General features: G+C 44.6%; 1 protein-coding gene across 2 annotated transcripts in view; it reads left to right on the top strand.

Moving 5' to 3' along the window:
* LPXN (leupaxin) overlaps positions 1-24,021 on the top strand; it is a 38,274-nt gene that overhangs the window by 11,645 nt on the left and 2,608 nt on the right. Inside the window, exons 3-7 of one of the 2 annotated variants that reach the window (XM_061154123.1) lie at positions 1,718-1,764; positions 7,294-7,393; positions 11,173-11,340; positions 12,524-12,697; positions 12,800-12,881. In XM_061154123.1, the coding sequence (XP_061010106.1) occupies positions 1,718-1,764; positions 7,294-7,393; positions 11,173-11,340; positions 12,524-12,697; positions 12,800-12,881 (571 nt within the window). The remainder of the gene's footprint in view (positions 1-1,717; positions 1,765-7,293; positions 7,394-11,172; positions 11,341-12,523; positions 12,698-12,799; positions 12,882-24,021) is intronic. The other variant, XM_061154133.1, reaches the window with a different exon arrangement.

Genomic DNA, 24,021 nt, shown 5'->3' with positions numbered 1-24,021 from the left:
AGTACTCTCTTTCACTCCCAAGGGCTTCCCCTTGTGGCTCAGCTGGTAAAGAATCCGCCTGCAATGTGGGAGACCTGGGTTTGATCCCTGGGTTGGGACGATCCCCTGGAGAAGGGAACGGCTACCCACTCCAGTATTCTGGCCTGGAGAATCCCATGGGGTGTATAGTCCACGGGGTCACAAAGAGTCGGACACGACTGAGTGACTTTCACCTCATGTCACTCTCAAAGGTGTCCCATTCTGAATAATGAGTTATGTGGTCACCGTCCTGCATGAATTGGGCCCTGACTCTTTGAATAATGAATTATGTGGTCACCGTCCTGCATGAATTGGGCCCTGACTCTTTGAATAATGAATTATGTGGTCACCGTCCTGCATGAATTGGGCCCTGACTCTTTGAATAATGAATTATGTGGTCACCGTCCTGCATGAATTGGGCCCTGACTCTGTTCTTGTCTCACTGGTGCCGTCTACTGAGGTCACGCTGGTCTCTGTTTGTTCTGTAGATGCTCCAAGAAGCTTTCTATCTGGACCAAATTACCCTTGATATCTGCACACTGTCCTCACTCCCTTTAAGTCCTTGCCCAAGTGCTCCTTCTTCAACCAATATATTGATGAATGTCATTCCTCCCCCATCTCTTATCTCCTTGGTTGCTATTTAGTCTCTAAGGAGTGTCTGACTCTTTTGCGACCCCATGGACTATAGCCCCCACCAGGCTCCTCTGTCCATGGAATTCTCCAGGCAAGAATACTGGAGTGGGTTGCCATTTCCTTCTCCAGGGGAACTTCCTGGCCCAGGGATCAAACCTGCATGTCCTGCATCGGCAGCTGATTCTTTAGCAGTGAACCACCAGGGAAGCCCTTTCTTATCTCCTACCCATCATTAATGTTTATGATTATTTTACATATTAGTTTGTTTATTATCCGTCTCTCACCACCGTGATGTAAGGCTCAGGAACAATTTCTATTCTTTTGTTTCATTTTTTGACTCCTGCATCCCCTAGCCCTCACACCTGACAGGCACTCAATAAATATTTGCTCACGAAATAAACTCTGGGTCAGCCACCCTTTACAGTCACTCGTTATCTCTTCTGGTGTGTTAAATTGAACCGCATTATACCCTTCCCTGACTCCATCCTGTCTAGTTCGAGGTGCTTCGCCCTGACTCATGTTGTTTTGTGGTTCTTTTCTGAGAATGGTGCCATCTCTGTGTCAGTGCTTTGAGGGCAGTGGGGGGGTATTTGATCACAAGCCAGCAACTGTGCTAAGCATTTGGCCTTTCTCTACGGGATGGCTGCTGCTCCTCTGCCTTGTGAAAGATTTGACATATGCTGGTGATCAGGCCCCTTTAGAAGCTCCAGACAAACATCTTCTAACTCTGGCTGTGGGTAAGTACTAGTATTCTTGTTAAATTTATTTTGTATTCAAAAATTTTATTGAAGTACAGTTGATCTACAATGTTGTGTTAACCCCTGATGTACAGCAAAGGGATTCAGTTATCATATACACACACGAATATATATATATATATATACACACACACATATGTACATATATATATATATAATCTTTCTTTTTCATATTCTTTTCCATTATGGTTTATCACAGGATATTGAATATAGCTCCCTGTACATTACAGTAGGACTTTGTTGTTTATCCAACATTCAAATAACGAGAAATTCATTCTTTATTCTTCTCTGTCACTTGCGTGTCTCAGGTGCAGCTTGTGTATACTACCAAGATCCAGGAACCCAATGTCTACAGGTACTTTTTTTTCAATTAAATATTTAAACATTAGGGTTACTAGAGAATTGTTACCAACCTCTGTCTGGACCATCATTTGCTTTGCAAGCGTTTGTTACTAGCATCCCTATCTCCCTCCCCCTCATGCATGGTCTGTGAGCAGTGGTGGAATTCCGCCAGCTGACGTGTGGGCGTTTCTCAGGGAGCCTGGCTTCCAGACGGGTCGTCTAGTCACCCGGGCGGGCGGGCGCTGTTGTTTTCTTCACCTCCTGAAAATATGTGAACAGTCTGAGTCATCACAGGTGCTTCGGCCCAGCTATTCCAGATACCGAGCTTCAGTTCACAGAAGGGAAAACACCTAAACAAACATCAGCAAGATGCTGACAAAATCAGAGCTAGGATCATGGCTGAACTAAGACAGTGGGTCTTGAACTAAGACAGTGGGTCTCCATGGCAGACTGATGAATACGTGTTGTTTTTGTTCAGTCGCTAAGTCGTGTCCGACTCTGCAACCCCATGGACTGCAGCACGCCAGGCTCCTCTGTCCTTTACTATCTCCCGGAGTTTGCTCAAATTCATGTCCGTTGAGTCGCGATGCTATCTAACCATCTCACCCTCTGTCGCCCCCTTCTCCTTTTGCCTTCAGTCTTTCCCAGCATCAGGGTCTTTTCCAATGAGCCGGCTCCTCGCATCAGGTGGCCAAAGTATTGGAGCTTCAGCTTCAGCAGTAATCCTTCCAGTGAATGTTCAGGGTTACTCAACATTTATTTAGCGGTGGAGGGATTTCCTTTTAATGAAAGTTACATATTGCTGCAGATTCTACTTTACTAAATGATCTCTTCTGGCCAAGGGAGAGTTTGACGATCTAAAAAAATTAAAGGGCCACTGTTTCTGTTTCCTCTTCAGTTATAGCTTGAAATTAAAAAAAAAAAAAAATCAGACAGCATTCTGGGAAGCAAATCAAAGGGTTTAAAATGTAGACTGCACCACATCTTAACTTGGTTTCAGAATTGCAACCAGTAACACACACAAAATACAAGAAGGGCTTGTGCTCGCTTTTGAAGCCTTGGCACGACTTCCCATCTTAGGGGGCTTTCTGTTCCGGTTAGAGTGAGGGCAACTTACTAATACGTAGGGCCAGCTTACTCCAGTCCTAGGGAGCTGCCTGCTGGGCGTGCCCCTTAGGCCTTCCCATCTCTCTCCTTTGTGAAAAGGAAAAAAAGAAAAGAAAACAAAGAAAACAACAACAGCAAAACAGTAAGTACGCGGTACACTGTAGGTTCTCAGTTAATCTTTAATTCTTGTTTATATTGAGGAAACCCAGACTTGAATGGAAACGCTAGGAAACACAGGGACACGCAGTCTGAAACCCAGCCCAGCCAGCAACCGCAGGGATGGGTCTGGCCTCGGGACCGCTGATGGAGCGCGTGCTAACTTCCGAGCGCCTTTGCCCTGGAGTGCAGACCCGCGGGCTGCTGCCCGTCAGACCCCGTCTCCCTCTTCTGTGTCCCAGGAGAGCTGGCCGCTGCGGGCTGGGTTTTACCGGCTGCGGCGGCCGGAGGTCCGTCGGGTCCCACCGGCTGCAGACAACGGAAGGCGCTGTGGGGAGACGGCCCGGCGGTGGGGATGCTGGGGGGAGGGCTGCAAGGCCAGGATGTCAGGGCGTGTGCTCCCCGGCCTCGGTCTCCGCCGCGTCTCTGACAGCACTTGTATCTCCTTTTATGGCTTCTGATTCCCTCCTCTGCCTGGAAACCTGGGCTCCTGGGGTCTGGTGCCTTTGACCTAGTGGCTTCTTGCTGTGCCTGATCTCTGGGATCCCTCAGCGCTTGCTGTTTGCTTCTGAGCCCTCCATCACCTGTGGAATCAAATTGCTGGATGAAATTCCTCCTGCTTTCTCTCAGTCTTTGTATTTTCCTGAGCAGATCTCAATCGATACAAATGCCATTACTGAACGATACCCAGCGTGTCGATCTGTGTAGGAGAGTGGTATGAAATCCAGGTGGCCTAGTCAATATGTAATGGGCTGATCCAAACCCAAGGCTGCTATAATTCAGAGCCCGCAAGGCTTCCATGTACAGATTCAGCATGAGACACAGAAGCAAGTTTCCTGCATGCTGTTTCCACCGTTCCCTTTGACTTGCTTAAATTAACCAAACGTTACTTTCAACCTTGAAAGTATGTTCAATCCCAGTTGTGAATATAACAAAATGATGATTTTGAGAAATGTATCTTTTATATGACCCAAAATAATTTTAGTTAAGAATAGGGAGGGACATTTCATAAACATATTGCAGAGGAATAAATAGGGGAAAAAATAAAGCCCTTCACTTGAGAAGTCTTGAACTCAACTTTTGTATTTGTATTTTTTAATGGTTTATCATAGGATTTTTTTTTAATTGGAGGACAGTTGCTTTACAAAGTTGTGTTAGTTGCCGCTGAACAACCACGTGAGTCAGCTCTAAGTACACATGTGTCTCCTCCCTCTTGACCCTTCCCCACCCCAGCCCTCCCCTCTCAGTCATCACAGAGCTCCGAGCTGAGCTCCCTCTGCTATACAGCAAATCTGGTACCGTAGACCACTGGGCCATCCTGACACCCCTGTTTGTATTATTCAGACCTCTGCATAATGAAATTGTTACTGACGGCATACTTAAGTACTTTTATCAGGTGGTGCTCATGGTAACGAACCCGCCTGCCAGTGCAGGAGACGAAGAGACACAGGTCCGATCCCTGAGTCAGGAAGGTCCCCTGGAGAAGGGCCTGGCTACCCACTCCAGGACTCGTGCCTGGAGACTCTCATGAACAGAGGAGCCTGGGGGTGGGGCGGAGGGGCGGGGTGCGGTGAGGCTACAGTCCATGGGATCACAGAGAGTCAGACTCGACTGAAGCGACTTGGCCTGCACACATCATCTTTAAGAGATCGAGGGACAAATCAAAGGAGCTCTGATTTGAGGGTTTCTCTCTTTTCAGGAGCATGTCCTGTAGTGAAGTCATCAAGGACAGTTCAAGAGGTCTCTCATTTCTTATTTAGAAGTTGATACTGTTGACTCAGTTACTCTTAGGGCATTATGACAGCCATCCCTCTTTCTACACTGCGCCAGGCGTCTAGTGAGCAACTCGTCAGAGGGGCTCCCCTGGCAGTCAGCTGTTGAGGGTTTGCCCTCCCAGTGCAGGGGGCGCGGGCTGACCCCTGGTTGGAGGACTAGGATTCTGCGTGCTACAGAACACAGCCAAAAAAAAAAAAAAATGGGGGGCAACAAACCAGTGAGAGGCCTTTCAATAAGAACAAGGATGCCCATCTATGAGATGAACAGGTTTTTGTATTATACAGGGCCGCATTTGTTCTACGCTGGGACACAGGAGAGAGGTGTTCAGTCCTGCCCCCTATTGTATTCCTAAGACACGTGCCTGTGGCAGCAATTCCCGAGGGATTAAGACTGAAAAGAGTTGTGAGAGAGAGCTCCTTTGCACTTTGTTGGAAACCTCCAAGGACTAGATCTGTCACTTGCATACCTGACCATTTTTGTTCTTCCATTAACTACCCGTCTCCAAAAAAAAACCAAACCCAAGCTTGTGTCTGGTAGGAATCCATATTGCACCTAAAGGACAAATTAAGAGGGGAAAAGATCCACTTTCCTCCTACATTTTCCTTGTTGTTAGATATTCAAACGTACGTGAGCCAGTAGCAGGACATGTTGTATCCAAGAGACGGTCATTTTTTTGTTAAGAGAGGAAGATATCCATCTTTCTTCTACTTTCTTCCTAGTTGATAAATATATAAAATAAGTAAAATAGTAAGACTTTGTTGTCATTTATGAAAACACATTTAGTGAATGATTTAGAATATTTGACTTTATTTATGGCTTTCTGTGTGTTTCTCTCTCTCCCTCTCTCATACACACACACATAGTTTGGTGGGTTGTTAGCTAAGCTTCTTGATTAATTTGATGACAAACACTTCTCCAGATTCCGTTACTAGTATAACCCAGTAATTCCACTCCTCAGAATGTACTCTGTGGAAGGGAAGGTATCACACATTTATTTAGCCGTGTTGGCTACAACAGTGAAAATCAGAAACAGTCTAGGTGTCCAACGATAAATGACTGGTTTAACAGATTATAGCACATCGTGCATTTGAAAACTGTATAGCCTTTATACATCATTTTAAAAGATAATTTAGTGACAGAGAACACAAGCTTAGCAGCCTGCAGGCCAAAACTATGTCATTTGTCTCTTGTATAGGGTAGAGCAAAGGTTTTAACGTCCCTAGGTCCCAGTTTCTTCATCTGGGGGTAGTACTACTTACCTCTTATTGTTTTTATGAGGATTTAAAGAGAACCCGTGTAAAACCCTTTACAGAGGGCCTAGTGTTATATACACACTCAATAATTGTTAACTATTATGGTTGCAAAGGATAGATAAGGATGTGAATTAGGGTATGGAAAAATGTTAACTTTAAAACATGAAGAAAACCAGTGCTATTCAAATTTCCTAAAATCAAACACAATCATAGAAGAGTGTAAAAACATAAGCCATCATGTCTATTCAGTGCCTCTCAAAAGGAAGAGAATATGTGCTTTAATTTTTTTCTTTGTATTCCTCTGCAGTTTTAAAATGTTCTACATTTAACTCATTTTATACTGAACATAATTTTTACTAGGAATCGCAGCATTATGACTATAGTAATGTAGTATACTGAAAGTTATTTAATGGAATCATAATTGATGAATGTGTCAGACAAATCGGAAATACCCAGGGTAAAATGTGAGACCACCTCGAGCAGAGTCTCTCCTCCCACCCCTGATGACCAGCTCGACAGGTCTGTCTTCTTACAGGTCTCTGTGCATGCAGCGTCATACTTAATGTATCTGTGTTTCTAAAATGATGTAAATGGAAGGATATTTTTCATATTGTTCTGGGCCTTTTTTTTTTTTAAGTTAGCAGTATAAATTAGAAGTCTTCCTTAGTTCATATAAATCTGTCGACATTTCTTTTTTTTTTTTTAGCAGCCACAGTGCATTTTATAGTGTGAGTGGACCATCATTTATTTGAGTATATCTCCATTTAGATTTAATTTGCTCATAAACCTATACCGCTTTTGTGTTTCAAGGATTGTCTTTGTGCCTATATCTTTATAGATATGTCCAATTTCTCTGTAAGATAGAGTCTCGGAAGTAAAATTGCTGAATTGGTCTAGTTTTAGTCAAATCTAAAGGGTTAGTAGGTCTAACCAGGTGGCACAGTGGGAAAAGAACCCACCTGCCAATGCAGGAGACTTAAGAGATGCCGGTTCAATCCTTGGGTCGGGAAGGTCCCCTGGAGAAAGGCATGGCAACCCACTCCAGTATTCTCACCTGGAGAATCCCAAGGACAGAGGAGCCTGGTGGGCTACAGTCCATGGGGTCTCAAAGAGTCGGAGATGAGTGAAGCGACTTAGCATGCATGCAAAGGATTAATAGTTCAAACTGCATTTTCTGGTATTTTATGCACGGTCTAACGCTTATTTGAGTTTTGATGTGTTGGTATGCTTTTTTTCTTTCCTCCTTACAGTGAGATTCAAGAGCCGAAGGCATCGGCACCAGCTTCTAAAACCTCAGCCGCCGCACAGCTGGACGAGCTGATGGCCCGTCTGTGTGAAATGCAGGGTCAGGTGAGCACACTCTGTGACCCAGCCCGCAGGGCTCGTCTCTGTGGACCTCCGCCCTGCCCTCCCACCTTAGAAACCCTCCGAAGTCCTTTCTGATTCTGCCGGGCTCAGTTTAACTCAGTGGACGAGCCCAATGAAGTACCGCTGATTTACAGCGTGTTGTATCTGTTTCCGGTGTTCAGCAGAACCATTCAGTTCTGTATCCCCATCTACATCTCTATCTGACTTTTTCTGTTAGAGGTTATTACGAGATATTGAGCACGGTTCCCTGCGGTGCACGGCAGCGGGTCCTTGCTGGTGGTCTGTTTCATATACAGTAATGTGCCCATGGTGATCCCAAACTCCCGATTTATCCCTCCCACCCTTTACCCCCATGTGTGCTGAGCCGCTCCCGTCGGGTCCGACTCTCTGCGACCCCATGGACTGTGGCCCGCCAGCCCCCTCTGTCCACGGGATTCTCCAGGCAGAATACCGGAGTGGTTGTCATTTCCTCCTCCAGGGATCTTCCCGACCCAGGGATGAACGCTCACCTCTTACATTTCCTGCATTGGCAGGTGGTTCTTTGTCCTCAGCGGCACCTGGGAGGCCTTTTACCCCCTTGGTAACCATACTTTTTTTTTTTTTTTTAGTCTATGGATCTATTTCTGTTTTGTATATGAGTGCATTTGTGTTGGTTTTTTTTTTTTTTTTAGATGTCTTATCTGGACATAAAAGACTCTGCAATGCAGGTGCTGATCTCAAGGGCCTTGGAGTGTGCTTGATAAAATGAGACATAAGGCTAGGTGACATTTATTAGACTAAAAGATAGACTGTTTGCCACTAAAACTGGATGAAGTGTGGAAGGGCTGTTAAAGAGACCTCCCTGAGTGAGGTGGAGGAGACCCACGGCAAGCTGGAGCATAGCAAGGGAGAGCAAGAGTGGCTTTGAAAGGAAGGATGAGTCCTAAACTCTTACTGAGAGAAAATCCACCCCTCCTGGTCTAGTCTCTGGGCTTCCCTGGTGGCTTAGAGGGAAAGAACCCACCTGCAGTGTGGGAGACCCGGTTTGATCCGTGAGTCGGGAAGATCCCCTGGAGAAGGAAATGGGAACCCACTCCTGTATTCTTGCCGGGAGAATCCCATGGACAGAGGAGCCCGGCGGGCTACAGTCCACGGGATCGCAAGAGTCGGACACGACTGAGCAACTAAACCACCACCACCACCATAGTGGATCAACAGTGTGATAACTTCAGGGGTACAGCAAAGTGGTTCAGCTATATATATGCACACGTGTTCCTTTCCAAATCTTTTCCCATGTAGGTTATTACAGAATATTGAGCTAGAATTCTTAAGGTAGAGAATCCAAACATTCTGAATTGGTTGGGGTGTTTGATATGCACACATGAAGTGACTATGAAGTAATTTCAAGGCAGTGTATAAAACTGTGTGTGATTGAAGGGCAGGAATCTTATCTCTGTGGCTCACCTTTGGCTTTCCAACGCTGTTTCTGATATATTATGTATAATCATATTATTAGAGACACAATGAATAAATATCAGAAGCAAGTTTTCTTTTTAATATTTACAGAAAAGCTGAGTGCATTCCTCATTGCATTGTATATCTGAAAACTGTTGTTTAGTTGCTGAATCGTGCCAACTATTTTACAACCCCATGGACTGTAGCCCGCCAGGAGCCTTTGTCCTTGGGATTTCCCAGTCAAGAATACTGGAGTGGGTTGCCATTTCCTCCTCCAGGGGATCTTCCCGACTCCAGAATGGAACCTGCATCTCCTGCAGCGGCAGGCGGATTCTCTACCACTGAGCCACCAGGGAAGCCCATGTCTGAAAATACTAGAAAAAAAAATCTACATTAGCAGTTTTAATTGTGTGATGTTTTTAAATTGATTTAGCGTGTGTCTTAGTTTATTTACATTTAAAAATTTATGTTTATTTTTTGAATTAGCCATACCTTTACACTATACAAAAATCCAGAGTATAACAGTGTACAGTGAAGCGTTCCCAGCCATCCAGTTCTGCCCCCTGGAGGTACTCAATATTTTCTGTTTCCCACATAATCCTCTCAGAAACATTCTGAAATATACCAGCAAATAGATTTAATTGTATATATAGACACAGATACATTGCTGCGTTTTTACTGAGTTACTTTCAGGCCTTTTTTTTTTTTTTTCCTCTTTGTATTTTACTTGTTATTTTTATTTTTTATTTTATTTATTTTTTTTTTCAGTTGGTTTCAGGCCTTTTTGATGTTAGCCTTTAGAACACTAATCTCTTGAGCATTAACTAACATTATATAATAGGAGAGGAAGGAAATGTGTCAAATGGTAAGTTTCTTGAAGGGAAATGAGCATTTTGGATTAGTGAGATAGTGGGAAGTTGTCCCAGGCAGAGGCCTGAAGGCAAATGGTAACAGATCACTTTCGGGAGACGGCCAGGAGCCTGGCTGGCTTTAAACAATGGGGGCTTTTTACTGAGTAATCAGAGATGAAACCGGGAAGGTAAAGTGAGGGCAGTGGACGGGAGACGCAGTGTCCATATGTTGCTGCAACTTCAGTGCCGGAGGCCATGGAGAAGCGCTGCAGTCCTCTGGCCCAGAAGTCGAGGTAGTCTGGAAACTGGGAGTTGAGAGAGATGAGTTGGGCAACTGTTCTGTAATTTGAAGTTTTCCCTTTGAATGTTTTATCACAGCGGCACTGGAGTTTCTCTTTAATAAATCCAACCGGTCACCAAGTTTTATCTGACCACCTCTTACCTCCTTCTCCACCATCACTGACCCAAGGCACTTCTGATCCGAGCTGTTTTGAAAGTCTCCTGCCTAACAAGCGCCTCTGATTCCACTCTTGCTTTGTCCACACCTGATTCCTCACTCAGCTACCCCAGGGATCTTGTGAATCAGATTCTCTCCCTCTCATGCTTGAAGCGCCCTAATGCTTCCATCACCTTTAGAATAAAACTGGAGCTTTATTAAGTAATAACAATTATTTATTTTCATTAAATAGTAAAACCGAAGCTTTATCCTGAGGGCTGTGCGTGATCATGGCCTCTTTTCCCATTGTTTTCTCCTGCCTCACTCATCCTCACTCTCTGTGTTCCAGCCCTACTGACCTCTTTTTACTTTTTATGTGTCAGACTGTCTCACTCCTCTGGGCCGTCCTTCCCTCTAGAATGCTTTCCTCACAATTATCGATATTTCTGTGTCTCAGTACATCACTCAAATATCTTCTCAAGTACCAGCTTCTTAGCCTTCTCCGATCACCCTCATCTGAATCAATTCTTCCTCACCATCCCACGCTCTTTTGCCTCAATATATGATTCATATCTCTAATCTGACATCATATTGTCTATTATTTCTTTAATTGCTTACTGTCTATTACTCAGAGAAAATAAATTCCATGAGGGCAGACACTTGGTTAGTCTTGAAAATTGCTCTGCACCATGAGCCTAGAGCAGTGAGTGGCACAAACCAGCTGCCCAAAAAACATTGCAACATAAATGAGTAAAAAGAAGATGAATTGCCGACCTGCAGTCATCATAAGAGATAAGGTATCAGCTTCCGAGGTTCAACTTCCTACTGCCAGAAGAGATTTGCAAACAGGAAGACTAGTCAGATTTCATTCAGCCTGAGGAACTTAGAATGAAAGGGAGATGAAAGCATTTTTTTTTTTTTTTTGGTGTTGCAATGTTAGATTCTTCCAGCGCCTTGGAGGAAGTTCAGGGAAAAACTAAGACATAGTGCAGAAGATGCTAATGAGGATGACTCTCTTTACGGTTCTCTTCTTCGTACAGGTTACAGTGAAAGCAGATGCCAGCAAGAAACCCGTATCCGACAAGCAGGATCACCAGGCCTCCCTGGACTCCATGCTGGGGGGCTTGGAGCAGGACTTGCAGAACCTGGGAATTGCCACAGTGCTCAAGGGTCACTGTGCCTCCTGCCAGAAACCGATCGCTGGAAAGGTGGGATGGGCCAAGACATTGATCCTACAGCCTTCCGTGTCTGTGTGTCGGTCTCCATCCTCCAAGGACTGCTCTTTCTTCTCATAATCTAAGACAGTTTAGTAATACCGATCCTTTACAGTGCTCCAGGCGTGGACTAAACACCGTACAAGTCTTCTTTTATTTAGTGGCTGCATTATCCCTTCAGTCCTGCATTGGGAAGGTCCCCTGGAGACGGGCAAGGCAACCCACTCCAGTATTCTTGCCTGGAGAATCCCCATGAACAGAGGAACCTGGTAGGCTACAGTCCATGGGGTCGCAGAGAGTCAGACATGACTGAGCGACTGAGCGTACACACGCAGACACACAGCCCTTCAATGGTCACAAGCTCTTTGTAAAGTGAGGAAACTGAGGGCCCAGGGTTATTAACTGACATGGCCAAGGTCTAGCAAGAGGTCGATGTAAGATCCAAATCCAGGAGATTCTGGCTTGAGAGTTTGAGCTCGTAACCGTTTTCCTCTACTGCCTTATGGAGAATAACTTTCCCTCTGCTCCCTCGGTTCAAATCTTCCCAGTGCAAAGTGACTGATTATGACTTTCAGCCACTCCCAGCATCATAGCATGACCACAAATTCCTGCTTGGGCACCTTCCTTCATCCAAGGCATTATAAAGGGCACTGAGACCTGACTTTCCACAGGGTGTGAGATGAGGTGCCCAGATCAGAGGAATAAAAACTGTCATTGGCCTTCTCCTGTTGCCGGGATCCCTTCCAGGCCAAGCGTGTCGTCCGTCACCACTATGCTCTGTTTCGTGTCTGTAATTTTCTGGGGCAGTATAGCGGAATGAGCATTTATTAAGTCGGGACAGCGGACACCATGCCATTGTCCGTTAAGTATGGACCACAGGTGGAGAAGGGAATGGCAGCCCACTCCAGTACGCTTGCCAGGAGAATCCCAGGGACAGAGGGGCCTGCTGGGCTGCAGTCCATGGGGTCACAGAGTCGGGCACGACCGAGCCACTCACACACACACACACACCCAGGGACCACAGGCCGCGTGAGTGCACCGAGGTCTCGGCCTCAGTGCGGCATAACTGCGGGGGTGTCGTTCCCACGGATGCTGTTGAAAGGGCACGCCCCAGAGTCGCGCAGGCTGCGGGCCCCCGGGTGCCGGGCCCCCACGCCAGGTTCGCTTCACCCTGCAGGTGATCCACGCGCTGGGGCAGGCCTGGCATCCCGAGCACTTCGTCTGCGCCCACTGCAAGGGGGAGATCGGCTCCAGCCCCTTCTTCGAGCGGAGCGGCCTGGCCTACTGCGCCGAGGACTACCACCACCTCTTCTCTCCGCGCTGCGCGTACTGCGCCGCCCCCATCCTGGACGTGAGTGGGCCCCCGCCCCCGCCTTCGCGCAGCTTCTGCGAGAGCCGCCTCGCGTTTTACAGCCCTGCAGCCTCCTAATCGCGCTCCGCGTTGCTTTTCCAGAAAGTGCTGACGGCCATGAACCAAACCTGGCACCCGGAGCACTTCTTCTGCGCTCACTGTGGAGAGGTGTTCGGTGAAGAAGGTACGGCCCGGGTGGGGCTTTTCGCTGATCTCTGCTGGTCCTCGTTCCTGCCTCGATCACCCAGGTGCCTGTTTCGGTGCCAAGCGCCATCCCTTCCTACCTGATCTGACATGGATACCTTTTGCTTAAATGAAAATTTTAAATCAAAGTCATACAAATGCATAGTTTAAAATGCAAATACTACGCCAAGAGCAATATTAAAAAAGAACACTCCCTTGCTTTCCCTTTTTCCACCCCCAAGTCCAGTTCTCCTCTCTAAGTATTTTAGCTTCTTCTATTATTTACTTGTGGAGCTTCCCAGGTGGCGCTAGTGGTAAAGAACCTGCCTGCCAATGCAGGAGACGCAGGTTCCATCCCTGGATTGGGAAGATCCCCTGGAGGAGGGCATGGCACCCCACTCCAGTATTCTTGCCTGGAGAATCCCATGGACAGAGGAGCCCGGCGAGGCTACAGTCCATGGGGTCGCAAAGAGTCGGACACGACTGGGCCACGAAGCGCCGCACAGCACATTATTTACTTGCATATATTAAATAGTATATTCCGCTATATTGATTTTTTGTCCAATTTTAGCCATTACATGTTAACGTTCTACCAAGAGAGATAAGGATTTAGAAATGTTATTACTCCTCCACCCACCCCCAACATAATTCCCCTCCCCTATTCTCTCAGTTATAATTAGGTCATAATTATGTAAGTCAGATGAGTATTTGATGTGTACGTGTTGACAGTCACATAAATATTGCTCACGGTTGAGTCATGTTAACAAACTGTGATATAGTACAGTGTGGATTTGGGGGTTCGTCTGCCTGGTTCAAATCTGGGCTGTGGTATTTATTAGCCATGTGATGTTTAAGTTATTTAACCTTCTTTGGAGCTCACTTTCCATGAGTAAAATGGACCTAATAATAATGCTTACTTTAAGACTTCCCTCCTGGTCCAGTGGTTAAGATTCTATGCTTCCAATGCAGGGGGTGTGGGTTCGATCCCTGTTGGGAATCTAAGCTCTCACATACCATGTGGCACGACCAAAAAGATTTTTTTTTTAAAGTAAGAAAAAATGATGTTTACTGCATAGGGTCATTATGAGGATTTTAAGAGACAGTATCAATGTAGTGTTTGCAATGGTGCCTGGCACGTGAAGACTGGTAATGAAGATGACAATCATTGCCTTGGTGTCCGTTTCATACACATGTGTTATTTACTGAAATTAACATCTGGATCCCTTTTTCATTCGCTTAATTCTTATTGTAATTATCACTAATTTATCTGACAGAGCTGCAAAATCCTTCTCAAAATGGCCATCCACTTCTGGTAATATGTCAGTTCCATTCGTTTTGTTTTGTTTTTTTTCTTGGAGACATCTGTCCAGGAGACTTTCATCCTTCTGCTCCAGCCTGCCTGCTAAGAAACAATACTTTATCTCGGGAATCCCCTGTGCTAAATCCTTCCCTCCGTCTTTGAATATGTATTACTGCTTTTATTTTGGTGGAGCACAGCCTCCAGTAGCTTCTGGTAAAAGCTTTGAAACCTTGAGCATCTGAAAATATCTTGTCTCCCTGAAGTGTCCTGGACGTGGAATTCTAGGTAGAAGTTACTTCCCTTATCACTCTGAAGACATTGCGCCACTGTCTTCCAGCCTCCATGGCTGAAAGTTTCTTTTATTCAAGATTTTGTTCTTCTTCCTGACACTTTCTACGTGACCTGTTTCGCCCTTGTTGCAAGCTTTTTGCTCCCTTCTGTTTTCTGCGTTGTCTTGATTTTTTTTTTCTGACTTCTTCTTTTTATGTTTGTTTTGAACCAATATGACTCATTTATGAAAGCAGAACGCTTCTTTTTCTTTTCCTGTCCTTTTAGAATTAATTCATGGGGCAAGTTTTCTTCTAAATAAAAATTTGAGGCAGTCTTATGTCTTTCTTGGTTATTCTTAATGAACTACTCTAAATAGAAAATCAATTTAAGACACAAAACACAAATCCAAGTCCTTAGGTAATTCATTCTGTGTGATAACTAAAGCCTCCAATGTATTTAAAGTGACAGCTACCCTCTCCCCTGGTGGGTCCTTTAAGCTGCAGGAGGCCGGGGAAGCGGGCTATGGCCGGTCATTGGTCCTTTCCTGCTTTTATTCTCACACCCATTGCTAATATCCACAGCTGACCCCTCCAGGGTTGAATCAGGGGTGGACAGGTTTAGCCTGGAGGGCAGAAAAGTTCTAAGTTGTCTCATTTGCTTTGGCCTCTCTGGGCCTGGCATATATTTAACTCCGACTTTCTTGTTGTTGTTGTTTAGTCTTTAAGTCGTGTCCGACTCTTTTGCGACCCTATGGGCTGTGGCCCACCAGGCTCCTCTGTCCTTGAGATTTTCCAGGCAAGAATACCGGAGTGGGTTGCCATCTCCTTCTCCAGGGGATCTGCCCGACCCAGGGATTGAACCCGGGTCTCCTGCGTTGCAGGGAGATGCTTTACTGTCTGAGCCACCAGGGAAGCTGGCTCGAATGACTGCACTTAATTTCAGGTGCCTCGCTCCACTCAGCGGCCGTAGGCCCTTTAAGCAGACTCTCGGCTGTGGGTGTTTTCCGGGGATGAGTCAGATAGCACCAACTGTACCCCACGCCTGGCAGGCACCCATACCCAGCTCTCGGAGTGGTTCCATTGTAGCCCGTCTTGACTTGAGGTTCCCCGGGACCGCACCTCACGCCTCTCGGCGATGGTGGGGCACACACAACACAGCTTTCTGAGAAACCCCTGTCTCAGCTTCCCTTTCTCTTTGCTGCTCTTCAGTCGCTCAGTCTTGTCCACTCTCTGGGGCCCCATGGACCGCAGCATGCCAGGCCTCGCAGTCCTTCACCATCTCCCGGAATTTGCTCAGACTCATGTCCATCCGGGTTGGTGATGCCCTCCAGCCATCTCATCCTCCATCTCCCCTTCTCCTCTTGCCCTCAGTCTTTCCCATCATCAGGAAAAAGATGCTTTCTCTTTACCTGTTTTATATCCTCAGTGTAAGTGAAGACTCCAAGCTTTGTGCAGATTTGTGCAGCTAGGTAACTGTCTACTTTGAGGGACGTCTTGCCGCCCACTTTGAACTTTGACATCTATCACATCTGGATGCCCTCTATCCTGTTGCATCGGTCTTTGCCAAGTGCTGCTGGCCTTGGCTTGCCCATTCTTTATTTAAGAATGAAAGAGACACTTTAATGCTAACCGGAAGCTCTGCGGGTGAGGCAGAACACGCTGACTGGTGGACTGGTACTCAGGGAGGGTGCAGCAGGACCCTCGAATGTTAATATTTTAGGTCTTCTGCCTTGAATAAATCTTACCAAAGAGTTGTACTCTCTGTCAGCTTTACAAAAATTAGTAAAAGGGATTAGGGGATGGGTTTTTTACCATTCAGTATGCCAACTTTTATTTAATTCCCATTTTCTACTAAAAAACGTAGAACTTCCACTCCATCAGGCGTCCTCGGTGGCTCAGACAGTAATGTCTCTGAGCTGCCCTGTGGCTCCGCCTGCAATGAGGAGACCTGGGTTTGGTCCCTGGGTTCCCGAAGATCCCCTGCAGAAGGGAACGGCCACCCACTCCAGTGCTCTTGCCAAGAGAATCCATGGACAGAGAAGCCTGTCGGGCTATAGTCCGTAGAGTTGCAAAGGGTTGGACAGGGCTGAGTGACTAATACTTTTAGTAGAAAGCTTGACTTCTTTTCTCATAATAAATGTCCAGTATCCCTGAACACTGAGACCCTCTGACTTGAAATTTACAGAAATAAGCATTGCATCTTACGGTTCGGATGGGGAATCTGATTTTCTGACAGTTCTTCAGACTTTCAACCAATCCTGCTTCTGGCCTTGAAGACTATTTTATGAATTTAAAATAAGCTGAGCCTGAGCCCCTTTGATGTTTCGGAGCTCAGGATGGTTGAGGGTGTTTTTGGCCATGCTACTCAGCATGCGGAATGTGGGATCTTCGTTCCCTGACCAAGGATCAGACCCATCCCCCCTGCAGTGGGAGCGCAGAGTGTTCACCACTGGACCACCAGGAAGCCCCAGGATGGCTTCAGTTTTACCAGCGTCTCCCTCTTTCATTATCCAGCTTTCAGGTTTTTGCTGTTGTTGTTTGTTTATTTTGTTTTGTTTCTGCCAAGCTAGATGCCACTCTAACAGCTAATTTAAATTTTAGACGATTTTGATATTTCACCTGTGATATGGTCTTCCCTTTTCTCTTTTTTCCCATGAATCTTTCTGTTTTAAATAATTCTTTACCTATTGTGATAGTGATGTTTCAAGAGGGTATGAAGATAAGCCCCATGTTATGCTAGTTCTCCTGGAGGTCAGGTCTTAAATATCAGGCAGGTGAACATGTATGTGTGCTAAGTTGCTTCAGTTGGGTCCAACTCTCTGTGATGCCATGGACTCCAGCCTTCCAGGCTCCTCTGTTCATGGAATTCTCCAGGCAAGAACACTGAAGTGGGTTGCCCTGCCCTCCTCTAGGGATGGAACCCGACCCAGGGATCAAACCCACATCTCTTACGCCTCTTGCATTGGCAGGCGGCTACTTTACCACTAGTGCCACCTGGGAAACCATATGTATATTGCTAACTATTATTCATTTAATCCCCACCACAACTTTGGGAGAATAATTTTACCAAGTATTAGATGGAAGCACTGAGCATCAGGGAGGTAAAGTCATTTTCTTTTTTAAGTCATGCAGCTAGAAAATCAAAGAACTGGAATTAGACTCAGGTCTCATGTCTGCAAGTTCCATGTTTTTTTCTGCACCATTGTAACTGCCCCTTGATGGAGACTGAATCCCTCTTCTGCTGTTGGGTCTCTTTACTTTCTTGGCACAAACATGGTGCAGTTTATTTGAAGACAGACCTGGGTAGAGTAGCACTGATAAAGTCCGCTAGCAAAGTGCTTTGTAGTCATTTGCTTGCTCACTGAAGCTTGTTCAGTGCTTTTCACAAACCATTAGGTCTTTCATTTTTAGATTGCACTTTAGTTAAACAGCATTTTTCATTGAGATTTAATCTAAGTCATGGTCAATTTATATTGCACTGGTTGCCATAGAAGTGTGAGGGTTTGTTGGGTAAAAGAGTCAGCAAGCGAATACTGCCCGTGGATAATTACGACGTGGAAGGTGCCTGAGAGCAGACAACAATGCACACATATTTCAAGAAGAGACATAAGTTAGATACAAAAGAAAAATACCCTATCCATAGGATAACCAGGAAGTGCCATGAAGGTAGCTAGTTCATACTGTCTATGGCTCGGGCCCCTTCTAACTAGACAAGGCTAATTTGGTCAGTTATGACTTTATATAATCAATATGAAGCCACACTTAAAGTGTATTTACTGAGATAAGTGACAGAAAAGGCCCTTTGCTAAGCAGAAGCTCCTCTTGGGTTGTATGTTTGCTTTCACCCATTGTTTTCTGTAAATGCGCCTCTTGCCATATGGTTAGTCCATTAATTAGGTGGCATCCTGCCTGGCCCCAAGTCACATAGTCTCACATGAAGTTTCTGTAATGACTGGGCGACTGCTGAGCCTCCTGGGAAATTAAATTCATCTGCATCTTTGTTTCAGTTCAGAGGGTTCCTCTCTAAGGCTCACGTTGCTAAGCACACCAGCCCTTAGCATCCTCCCACAGGGGCCGGGTCCCCAGTGCCCGTGTCTTTCTCTTTAATTGTTCATTATCCAGGCCACGCAGGTGCCCCCTAATTTCCCGGGGGGCTACGAGCCTCACCAGAGTACAAACACCCTTCTTCTCTCGAAGGTACTTTTGCAAATTGTTAGTGTTTCTTATCCGTCCTCCAGAGTAATTGGCCCCGGAGAGAGCCTCCAGGAAAGTTAAGTGCAGAAACTTTCTCAATTTGTTGGATTACTCACTGCAGGGGTATCACAGCAAGTTGGGCTGATTGCTTTCGAGTCCTCTCCCGGGGCTCACCTGAGCTGAGACAGAGGCTGTTACTTTCCCGTTGTGTCATGCTTGAGACCAGCTACCCTGTAAATGCCTAGACGAGGGTCATTCCTAGGGCAGTCGGCTTGTCTCACCATTTTCTCAAGTGACACCTACTTCTAGGCAAGCTCAGTCCTACCCTGTTTGTTTTATGAGACACCAGCGTCAGCTTGGGGCCTTGTCAAGAATGCAGAGTTTCGAGCCCCAACCCCGACCTCCTGAATCAGAAGCAGTGGGTGGGGTGGGGCCACGCAGTCAGTGAGTGTGTTGACCCATTCCCCAGGTGACAGATGTGTGCTATAGGCGTGTGCCGCGGAAGCAAGAAAGATGGTTGTGGGTGTTGGTTTGCTTGGCTTCCCCTGATGGCTCAGCAGGGGAAGAATCGGTCTGCAATGCAGGTGACATAGGAAACGCGGGTTTGATCCCTGGGTCGGGAGGATCTCCTGGAGGAGGAAATGGCACCCCACTCCAGTATTCTTGCCTGGAAAACCCCACGGACAGAGGAACCTGGTGGACTACAGTCCAAAGGGTCGCAGAGAGTCGGGCAAGACCAGAGTGACTTAGCATGCCTGCTTTCAGTTGTCCTTGAGCAGACTCTAGACGTTCTTTGACAAAGAGAATAACTGAGCTCTTCTTTGTCTCAGAGGCAGAAAAGAAGGACACAGGACAGCTTAAAAAATTACTGGTTTACATTCTTAGATCTAGAGGCCTCAGAAATCTATCAAATCGTCTGCTTTTAGAAGAAAGCGTAGTTGAACAAGGCAAGGCATGTCACAAGATGACCCGAGGTTATGGGCCACTGCAACTGCACGATTTGGGCTTGAGCCCCCGGCTCCTCCTGTTGCCTTTTTTGGATCTGGTTGCTACTGTCAAAGTGTGTTTATAGAAATAATGTTTCCTGTGTTTTGCTCACATGCTGTTTGAGTGGGGCGCTGTTAGAGAGCTCTCCTATTTACTGACTTATTGGGTTATGATATTTGAGCTCAACTGATACTTGCAGCTCCCACGGAGAGATCAAGGTGACAATGCGTTTAAGGTCAGGGACGTGACATCCAAGTTAGACTCTGAAGTTAGGCCTAGATTTGAATCAGTTCCTCCACCGCCTAGTTGGTTATTTGTAATTTCGCTGAGCTTCCCTTTTCTCCCTTGTAAAATGGGAGGGTTGCTATGAAGAATCTAATTTCGATTTAGTCCTGCAGGGAGAACCCTCAGTTGGAACCAGTAAAACAGTAGGTGCTGCAAAAATGGGATTGCTACTGGTCCTCTTTGTTTTAGGTGGAATCTCCTTGTAAATGCTAAGGAGAGTTTCTTCTGGAAAAGTTTACCTGTTTATACATGTTCTAGTTAATCTTGATGCGGGGTGACCATCTTCTGAAGCCGATGGTCTCAACCTTGTCGTTGTAGTATTGTTCACAGGTCTGCTGATTCGATGCATCTTTTTTGAGCAGCTTCTGTGAATGTATCAGGTGCTATTCTAGGAACTAGGGAGACAGTAACAGAAGACAAAGTCCCTGCGTGCTTGGTATATATGTTCTAGTGAGAAAGACAGATAGTAATCTGTCTTTAGTAAACTATAGTTTATATAGTCTGTCTATAGTTTATATAATCTGTCTATAGTAAACTAGCCAACAGACTGATTAACTTCTCTGTACCTTAGGAGAAGGGGTGAGGGAGAGGAACAGGGTTCTACTTGAAATAAAGTGGTCTAGCTGTTCCCTTAAGCAGACCACTGAGTTAGGGTAAGAACCAAACCATCTGGGTGTCTTAGGAAATGATTTTTGAAGCAGAGGGAATATATCACACGAGTAAGTGCTTGAGGATGAATCAGTTTATTATATTTTTCTTTTTTTTTAAATATGAAGACAATAAGACCTTGCATAAAATTTTATTTTTAATCTATTCTTAACCTAGTACAACAAAAAATTTGTCCTACCAATATTTTTCTACATTTATTAATATTTATGTATACATAAAAGTTACAGTATACCTGAAATTCCTTTTTTTCCACTTAAGCATTTTACCATGTTGTTTAATAGTTTTATAATAATTTTAATAATATCAGTTATTCCATCAGGGCTTCATGTAGACAAATTTTAAAAGATTATATGCCTGAAGATGTTTACTAAAGCATTATTGATAGTTCCAAATACTGAAAACAACTAAATGTATTTGTAACAGTATATTTAGATTGCTTCTGTTGTCTGAGTAGAGCTGTAATGACTATCTTTAAACATAGAATTTTCTTCTATTTATTTATGTAGATTAATTTCTAGGATTGAGATATTTATATATTTTAAGAGTATTGATACACATTATCAAATGACTTTCTAAAAGAATAACAGAATAGTAACATTTATCTTTGTCACTAGGAATATAAAAATATGTGAATACCTCCATATGCTTTGCAGCATTGAGTATATATTTATTTAACACTGTTTTTACTACTTAGCTAATTAGAAATTAAACTACTAATTAGCAAAACTTGAAACTTCAATAGTTTCTTTTATGTTTCACCCTTAACCATCATGGTGAACACAGTACCCCTAAAAGTATTTCTTCTTGGGCTAGTTGTCTATTTGTGAAGCAGACTTATTTCAAAGATTTTTAAAAGCAGTCACCATGGGTTTCTTATCTCGCATCATCTGGACACAGGATCTTTACGAGCCAGGGGTTTTCTAATCTGCACCTCACAGTGAACATTTCAAGTATTAAAACGAAAGCACTTATACCTCAGTACATCTATTTTTAAGCTTTTTATTATGGAAATTTCAATAAATACCAACATTTTGCCAAAGAAATTTCCTCTAACCACTACTAAACCACCTAGCCTTTTCTTTTGAGGGAATAATTTAAAAGCAAATCCTAAAAAATCATATCATCTCACCATTAAATACTTCAGCACACGTCATCTCCAACTGATAAACACCCTTCGTACTTCACAAAGTTAACAGTTCCTTATTTTCATTTAAAACCCACATCCCAATTTCTAAAGTTTCTAGATGGTGTTATTCAGTTGCTTTGTTTGAATCAGGATTCAAGCAAGATCCTTTAGGTACTGCCTTTGACTGCTTTATCCCTCAAAATTTTTGAACTCTGTAACAATCCTCTCTTCCTCACTTTTTTGTAGCATTGATTCATTAAGAAACTGAAACCTATGTCCTGTAAAATGTCCCATATTCTTGATTTGACTGGCTGCTGCCTCATGATGAAGTTTACATTATTTGCTTTATCTTCATCTTACCCCGCCTTCTCCTATATTTTCTGTAAGTTGTTAATTTAGACCTAGAGACCTGATTCAGTTTAAGTTTAGTATTTAGGGGAGAATAGGTCATAGATACTGGCTGCTATGTACTTGTTGTTGAGTCATGTCTAGAGGTATGTAATGACTGGTTGACCTACTTTTGAAAAATGAAAGTGTTGCTTGCTCAGTCCTGTCTGACTCTTTATGACCCCATGGACTGTAGCCCGCTAAGCTCCTCTGACCATGGAATTCTCCAGGCAAGAATACTGAAGTGGGTTGTTATTCCCTTCTCCTGGGGATCTTCCCGACCCAGGGATCGAACCCAGGTTTCCTTTATTGCAGGCGGATTCTTTACCGTCTGAGCCGCCAGGGAAGCCTGACCTACTTTTACTGATGCTAAGATTGACCACTGGTTGCAAGCAGTGTCAGCCTCACCCCTCCATTTTCAAGCTCCCTGTTGATGATCATTGCCTATCACCAGTGATCTTAGTTGTAAAATGGTGACTTTTCCATCACTCTGTCAGCGTTTATTAGATGGGATTATATAAACAGTACCACTTCATCATTAACTATTTAGTTATCTTGAAATACATCTCATATAGGAAAACTGAAAAAATGTTTTACTGTGAATAAATGGTTTTACCATGAATAAATGCTTTTATAACCTTATTGAAAAAAGTTTAAAAGATTTTTGTAGCTCTTTTTAGAATACAGCATATGTATAAATAAATTATACAGTCAAAAAACTGTGTTTTAAAGCCTTTGAATGAACTATTGCCTTCTTTAGTCGTGTTATCAATTTGATGTATGGTTAATTTGCTAAAGATTAAAAGTTTAGAGATTGATTTTTCTATTTTTTTTTACATTTTATAAAACAATAATTGAAATCATATATCCAGTTTGGAACTCCTTGATTTAGTTATATTTTTCTGATACATGATTAGCAAATATTTTCCTCACTTTCTCTTTGTCTTTGTCTTTGCTAATGATCTTTTTTGGTAAGTCATTCCTATATATTTTTAATGTAGCTAAATTTATTAATCTTTAGCTTCCTTTTGAAATGTGAGCCAATTTTATCACAGTTTTCTATTCCCCAGTTAAAGAGGAACCCATCCATTAAAAAACCGCCTTCTTTGTTTCCTTAGGGCTGTGCTGGGCCTTCTCACTGTGAGGGTGTCTCTCCGGCTTCGGCAGGCGGGCGCCTCCCTAACCGCGGGGCCTGGGCTTCTCCCTGCAGCGGCTTCTCCTGTCGGGGAGACCGGCTGGAGGGCGCTGAGGCTCCAGTAGCCGCAGCCCCAGGCTCTGGGGCACAGGCTCAACAGTTGTGGCGTCCGGGCTTATTTGCTTCATGACACGTGGGATCTTCCCAGACCAGGGCTCTAACCGTGTCTCCTGCCTTGGCAGGTGCAGTCTTTACACTGAGCCACCAAGGAAGCCCCCAACCATTTCTAATTCACGTGTTTGTATGGTTTGAATTATTACATTTGGATTTTGCATCAATTTGGAAATTATTATTTAATATTGCTTTCTTTTTAAATATTAGGCACTTCCCCTCCCTCCCCCCCCCCCCCCCCCAGATACTGTTTTAGATTCTGGGGATTATAAAGTGACCAGACCAAAAATACCTAGTTTCTTTCAGAGCAATCATTCCGGTGAGAGAGAAAAGGCAATGAAAAAAAGATGAAGAGATAGACACAGGCTGCAGAGGTTCTCTCTGATTCGAGGACCTTTGAGTTGATTTCTGAAACACGAGGCGGGGCTCGCCATATCAAGGTCTGGGAATGCAGAGGCCGATGGAATACTTAGTGCAGAGGCGCTGAGGAAGTATAGACCTTAACGCTTATTAAATGCTTGCCCGAATCAGGCAGGCTTCCTTGGTGGCTTAGTGGTAAAGAGGAGACGTGGGTTTGATCCCTGGGTCAGGAAGATCCCCTGGAGAAGGAAATGGCAG

This window comes from Dama dama, chromosome 1, assembly GCF_033118175.1.
Source record: "Dama dama isolate Ldn47 chromosome 1, ASM3311817v1, whole genome shotgun sequence".
NCBI classification, from domain to species: Eukaryota; Metazoa; Chordata; class Mammalia; order Artiodactyla; family Cervidae; genus Dama; species Dama dama.
This window is presented reverse-complemented; position numbering and strand designations above follow the sequence as displayed.